Raw genomic sequence first — 7,387 nt, 5'->3', positions numbered from 1 at the left:
TTGGAGTAACACAGAGGATCAAACAGCGTCTCTGGAGAAAAGGAATATGTGACGTTTCGACTCTTTGGTGTCAACCACCATCTGCAGTGAGTTCCTGCCTCCAGACAGCGGCCCGGGTACCCCGGTCACGTGCCCCGGGACGCCATCACCACGGGAGACCGTTGCCACGGGAACGGCCCGCCATAGTTGCCAATGGTGAGGAGCGACTGCGCGCCCCACGGTTGCCATGGTGAGGGGCGACTGCGCGCCCCAGGGTTGCCATGGTGAGGAGCGACTGCGCGCCCCCGGGTTGCCATGGTGAGGAGCGGCCGCGCGCGCCCCCGGGTTGCCATGGTGAGGAGCGGCGGCGAGCGATGGCCGAGGTTCAGCTGCCGGCCGATGCCGGGCCCAAGCTGGAGCTGGAGCCGGAGCTGGAGCCGGGGGCCGAGGCCGAGGCCGACTCTCGCTCCCTCTACACCGTGTTCGCCGGGTCCTCGCCGGAGGACGTTGCCTACGCCAAAGTGTTCTGGAGCTCGCTGTCGCTGCAGCCGCCACTCGAGTCCCGTCTGGTGTCTGGAGACATCAAGCAGCGGCTGAAGGCGGCGCCGCCCGCAGGGTGCAAGCCCTCCAAAGGTGATGGAGGAGGAGGGGAGGAGGACGAAGGAATGCGGAGAGAGGGGAGGATGCAGGGAGGACTAAGGAAGGGGAGGATGCAGGGATGGATGAGAAGGAGGACGAAGGGATGGGGTTAAGAGGAGGAAGGGATGGGCGTGTGGAGGAAGATGGGGTCGGGCCGGAGGTCCATCCATCCCAACCGCCCACTTCACTCCCCTGTTTCAACTCTTGCCTGAAATAGCTTATGTTTTTGGTTTTCCAGATCAATGTTGTCACTGTCATCCGAGTGAGGCAGACATCAGTAAGTATATGCACCCTTAATGATCTTATCCTTTTGTATATAAAGCCTGTTTCTCATTTATGTCATTAGCCTCAGTGTGTCTCATAAATACTTTCGCACCACTTTGCTGTTGTGTATGTGCAGCCTGGAGTTCTGTATGCTTTGACCACCCAAACTGACTGCCATGTCCAGGAATTTAATTTCACTGACCTCTGGTGTTAGTGCTTAGTGGTAATGCCAAGTAGGACCACTGAAGCAATCCTAAAATTGGTCCAATTGAGAATTGACAATTCTCATTATATCAGCATTAAATATGGAAATGGGACGAGGAATTCCCAATGAAGCACACTGAGTATAGTGCACCTGCCAAGCAATTAAATATCACATTTATGAGGATCCAGTCCTCCATAGTAGCCAGCCAGCAGCAACAGATTGCTATTAAGGGGAAAATAAGACTGCAGTGAAGAAATTGTAGATTTTGTCAAAGGGATTTGAACGTCCTGGTTCATAAAATGCATATCCGTGTGGAGGTCTTGAGTGGTCAGGCTAGGTGATTAGAGCAGTCTCGCCATGGTAGCCCATACATGTAGATGTTATAAGCATTTGGCTCCACCAGTAGTGAAAAGGCCTGCATTCCAGGACCAATGTAGAAGGAAATTTCATGGTCACTTTAATGAGCATCCATGTACAACTTGCTTCCTCTATCTACATTGTTATTGTCTTAACTGCATCCTTACTGGTCCGCAGGAGACGCCTTTTTATCATTTATGTTGCTGCACCACCATAGGGCAGTTTTGGGCACACTCGATGAGTGCAACGTCCCATTTTTGTCTTTGTATCATATCAGGATGTGCCCTTTGTCTCCCTCTCGCCAGAACACCACCTGTTGAGCAAGAGGGAAGACTCGAAGTGGGGGAGGGCTTGGGGGTGGGGGGAAGAGGTTCAATTTCCTTGATGTTTATACCGACACATTGATGCCATAGCCAAGAAGGCACACCAATGCCTCTACTTCCTGAGGTGACTGAGGAAATTTGTATGTCTCCAGTAACTCTTTCAAACCTCTGCAGGTTGCATCACAGCTTGGTTTGGGAAAGTTCTGAATATGACCACAGGAAATTGCAGAGCACTGTCACCAGAGAAGTAGCCCAATCCGTCACATAGACCAGACTTTGTAGCATTGACTCCCTCTATAGTTCACTCTGCCTCAGAAAAGCACTAAACATAATCAAAGACTTGCCTCAGTCCTCCTCTCTGCTCCACTCTGGCAGAAAGTACAGAAGCCTGAAAGCACTCTCTACCAGACTCGGTAACTGCTGTTTTTTCCCTCTGTTATCAGGCTTCTAAATGACACTTCCATAAGTTAAGGTACTGTCCAATTCACCTGTATCCTATTGTGAACATTGGACTTTGTCTATGGAACTGATGCACTGCAATGTTGAGAACAATATTTTCCCAGAAGTTCCCGGACGTCGCGCGCGACGGCAGAAGCTCCCAGAGTGCCATGACCTTCAGGGCAGAGCCACCAAGTAAGTCCTCCGCGGCCGAATGCAAGACTGCGGACCACCGTCTGCAGGTGGTAGCCGCTGAGCTGACCCATGCTTGGAGACCCTGACGGACCCTGGACTGGAGGAGGGAGCCTGCTGAGCCGACCCGTGCTCATCCCTCGAGGACCAGAGACCTGGAGGATGGAGCCGGCGCTGACGAATGTGAGGAGCGAGACCGGTAGGCGAGGAGAGTGAACCGGGGTCTGGCCTCCTGCACCTTCAAGGTCGACTGTGGGACGCACCCCTCGGGCACAAAGGTGGACGGGCAAGGAGAGGGATGTTGGTTTGCAGGTCGACCTGCATGTCCAAAAGAAGGCAATGGCTGGAGACCAGCAGCATCCTGGGGCTTGCCTGGAACGGGCACTGCTCATAATATCTAGTGTAGACTGGACACTCCACATTCGACACACTTAGGGCTATTTACAGAACCCAAATAACCTCTAAACCTGCACACCTTTAGAATGTGGGAGGAAACCGGAGCACCCGGAGAAAAAAAAAATGTGGTCATAGGGAGAATGTACAAATTCCGTACAGACAGCACCCATAGTCAGGATCGAACCGGGGTCCCTGGCGATGTAAGGCAGCATATTTGCCACTGTTCCGCCTTACATGTTGCATTATTTAAAACAGGTGAGGAACATCATTCTCTTCCTCCAGCACAACAAGTCTCCAATCGGTAAGGATGTACAATGAGCACAATCCAGGTGGCAAGTCTATACACCTGCTTGACAGCTTGGAACAATTCTGTGGTGAGGAAGTTGAGCATCAAGTCTCCATACAGAGAGCATCGCAGACACATGGGGTTGGAGATTCATTATTTTCTTACAATGTAGAAACAGCCATTTGGCTCTCAGAGCCTTCCTATCAATTCCATTTCCTCACCTTTTCCTGTAACTTACCCCTGAATCTTCATACACTAGGGCAATTTACAGTAGCCAATTAATGTTCTGTCTGCATCTTCCTGCAGAAAATCACACATTTTAATAATAATAGAAATGGAAAATCTGAGCCTGTCGATATTTTGTTCATCAGAGAGGTCCTGGTTGGATGTAGTGCAAGGGTTCCCAACCCGGGGTAAATTTATCACCAGGGGCTAAATTTTGCCTACCCAGGTGGTAAATTTGTTGATTCTGGATTTGTACATATTTTTTCTCATTGACTGACTGTGTTTGGTTCTGGTATACCGGTATCTAGTTCATCATTAGTTGTTCATAAATAAGTGAAATAATATTGTATGTGCTATTAAAGTTGTCGGGGGTAAACAGGACGAAAAAGCTTGGGAACCCCGGATGTAGTAGCTCTAAAGACTTTGAGCGAATAGGCTGTTCACGAATAAATGTCCCCGGACTGAGAGTTGTTGATCCACTCTGTGATCAATCATGGCTTTTATGCTGCTTTGAATAATGGAGTACTACCAGCAGAATAGTTACTGAGGCATTTGTGGAATGAGTGTTACAGAGTTTAGATGCTAGAGAAATACTGTCTGTGATATACTGTGAACTTTGAAATATATTTGAGCCCTGCTGCTGATGAGACCTCCTTGATCCTTCATGGAGCACTGGAAATCCTTGATTGGTGGGGTTGTGTAGCATTGAGCAGATGACCATGAAGTCTGCATACATACTTAGCATATATAGCAAGGCAATCACAGAATGTTGCAGGTAATAAAAGTTTATCTTCTGGACACCTGTGACATTTTCTGTATGATCCCAGTACTTGCATGACACTTGTAGCTGCATTCAACTGTTGTAGTTTGACAGCTGGCGTAGGAAGCCAGAGATGTAGGCAATAGCCCTTGTTTGTTCCACCCCTCCTGCTCCCCCAACCTCTCATGGATTCATTTCTTGGGGTCATCATAGGGAAATTTTCAGCAATTTGGACATCCTCCTGTGTGATGTGTGCTCCCTGGAACTATGCATTTGTATACAAATTACTTATTGTGATCCAAACAACCTGAATATTGAAAGAGTGTGATTTAAGAAAAAAGGAATCCGCATGATACAGCTTGACTTTAATTTTCTATGATAGTTTTGTTTTGAGCATTGAGCTCCAATTTATGAACAGATTGTATTGCATGAATAGTGAAGTCATTAGCTGCATGTCTAAAGAGGGAAAATGCCAGGCATGTGGATGTGCTCGAAGTACCTGGTCCAATTTCATGAATTCACCCAGAAATGAATGCTGGCATGATCAGATAAAATCAAGTTTTGTGCAGTTGCTGTGTCAAAGAGAGATGTTTTACAATCCAGTTTCTAGGTAAATATTAATTGTAAAGTGTAGTTCAAATTGCTGATTGAGTCAGAAAACAAACAGAAGAACATACACAGTTGGCAGCTCAGTATCTGAATGGGAATTTTTATTTTTATCTAGGTCAAGTCATGAGCAGCACAACACCTTGCAACTAATCATTAAAAAGATTGAAGTAATAATGACAATTATTGCCATTGACAATATTGTTCCCTTGTCATACCTGCATCTTGAAGCTTACTTGTCTAATGCGTCAGACCCTGCCACTCACCAAAATTGCTTGCTTCATTTCTATAACATCTGTCTCTTCTGCAGACCAGGTAAAACAAGTTCTCTTTTAATCTTGATTCTTTTTCCCATGTCTTGGTAATTACAAGACTGACTTTGAGAGATCTGCTTGTGTCAGGATGGCCTCCATGATGCCAAATATTTATTTTATATTCTTAACAAGAAACCTGGAAGAATCTCTGCACAGATGCCATGAGAACTGGAGACTCTTGGAGTTATAAATTTCACAACATATATCCATTCATGTATTTTTGAAATCTGTTTGGGCACCAAATTGTGAATTTGACAAAAACACCACCAGAGGGTGTAGTCTGAAATCCAAGTTGTATACAACGCTGTGCAATAATTACTAAACTGATTTTGGGCTTAATAGCTGCTGCTTTGAATTGGAAGCAGGATTTTCAGAATGGCAAATCCTTGGAATTTTCCACTTAACTTTTCCAAAAAGCAAGTGAAGTTGCAATTTCCCATGCTGTGACCCGTACTATTTTTTGTTATCTCTAAAATTTAATATTCAAAAATGAGGCATGAGAAACTCCAGATGCTGGAATCTGCAGTTTAGATAAAAAGGAGAGCAGATGAAGGAACCCGGCAGGTTTGGCAGTATCTATGGACAGTTGATATTTTGGTTTGGCCCCTTTCAGGCTCTTTAGACATGCTCCTTCATTCAACTGACATTGAATTCTCCAATTTTCGGTAACTTCCACAAACACCCCCCCCCCCCATTTCCTTTTTCCTTTTCTCCCCCCCCCCCCCCCCCCCCCCCCCGCCTGTGCCACACACACACACATCGTAACTCCCCTCCCCTGAATCCCTCCCCTACATTCCTTCTTCTGGCTTCACAATTCGAAACTTTTCTAACCTCGAGCTTCGAGACTCTGAATTATGAATCTTAAGTAGTTACAGAATGCTTATGGAATCGTAATCCAATTTGGCACAATTGGCATGTGCTAAGAATGTCATTGTTGCGTTTTTGGTACATATGACAATTAAACACTCATAACTCTCATGACTTCATCCCCAGTATAAAACAATTCAGGCCAAAAATCATTTTGTGACAGATCGTACATGTAATCTCATTCTATTATTACATGGTGCCTATGATCACGTTATCAATCTGAAGTAGAATATTCATGTGTCAGTTTGGATTGGTTGTTAAGCTCATTTTTTCCTTATTAGTAGGTTGTGGGGTCAGGCCCTTAAGATTGATATGCCAGCGTGGAACTGGGATGTTGTTGGAGGAATTGTATTTATAAGATGTTAAGCAACATTTCTGCCTGATTGTTTTGATGTTTGGTATTGTCTGAAAAAATGTATGTGTTCTTCTGTTGGCCTGGCAACAATCTCCCTTCACCACCTCCGAATCATAAATGAGCCGTCTCAATATCATGAGATTTTTTTCCCTTAACCTACACCAACAAAATAATTGTTTCTAGTAATCACCAGAATTAAAAAATGAGTAATGATTTGTCAAGTGCTTTGACATATTTAGATACTGAATGAGATAATGGTGATGAACCCTTTCTAACAATTCTCTCTCCTTTCAGAATCCAAGCAGCTACTGATTGAAGCCTACATGCATGAGAAAGAAGATGAAAAAGCAAGATATTTGGAGAAAGTGAGTATGTGATGTAGTGGGAGTATCTTTTGGCCCAATTTGTATGATATACCACAGCTATTACAGCCTTGAATAGTTATAGCTGATGGTATATATTTCTGTACTGATGCATTACTTAACAGGAAGTTAGATGTTGCGGTTTGGGCCCATAATTTCATATTCATTAGCATCAATTGCACTTCTGAGAAAACCACCCATCTTCCATTCATAGCTCCTCTTCATAAACTTGAGGTCACCCAAAACATTAAAAAAAAATAGTATTCTTGCATTCAAATCTTTTCCATGACCTTTCCATAACTTACTTTAACCACCAAGAGCTTGAGTGTGCTTAAAACCTATGCGTTTGACAAATCATTAACTTGCTCTTTCATGTATCTTCTCTTTTGGCTCTGTTTTAATTTTTGTCTGGTTATGCTTCTCTGAAGCTCTTTGGGACATTTTACAATAGAAAAAATATGATATAAATTCAAGCATTTTCCCCTTTGTAACTACATCTACTGGTCTGTTTTTTTCTGCGTGGTACTAATATATGAGAAACTGTAAAACAGAAGTGCTTTGACTGCACTTAGTCTGTCACCGATATATTTTCGTTTGACGATTAGAAATTTCATTCGGAGATGAGGAGAAGAGAGAACAGAACATAGCCATCAGCAAACTTTCCTCTTTGTATATGGCTTTTCATCTTCAGGGATTAACGGTTGTATTGGCCACTAGAACAAAATAACAGTTCCTGCAAGGACATTTCTCCCTGCCCTTGTGTGAAGCCTGTCAGTTATCTTGTTTATGTTTTAATGTGTGTCATCCATCTGTAAGTTT

General features: G+C 44.5%; 1 protein-coding gene across 1 annotated transcript in view; it reads left to right on the top strand.

Annotated features, from left to right (window-relative positions):
- Positions 1–253: 253 nt before the first annotated feature.
- Positions 254–7,387, top strand: part of hoatz (HOATZ cilia and flagella associated protein) — a 29,013-nt gene continuing 21,879 nt past the window's right edge. The window contains exons 1-3 of the mRNA XM_033049808.1: positions 254–612; positions 857–895; positions 6,501–6,571. Of these exons, the coding sequence (XP_032905699.1) occupies positions 261–612; positions 857–895; positions 6,501–6,571 (462 nt within the window). The 5' untranslated portion in view covers positions 254–260. The remainder of the gene's footprint in view (positions 613–856; positions 896–6,500; positions 6,572–7,387) is intronic.

This window comes from Amblyraja radiata, chromosome 33 (assembly GCF_010909765.2).
Source record: "Amblyraja radiata isolate CabotCenter1 chromosome 33, sAmbRad1.1.pri, whole genome shotgun sequence".
NCBI classification, from domain to species: Eukaryota; Metazoa; Chordata; class Chondrichthyes; order Rajiformes; family Rajidae; genus Amblyraja; species Amblyraja radiata.
Note: the sequence above shows the minus strand (reverse complement) of the source record. Positions and strands in the feature narration are given on the sequence as shown.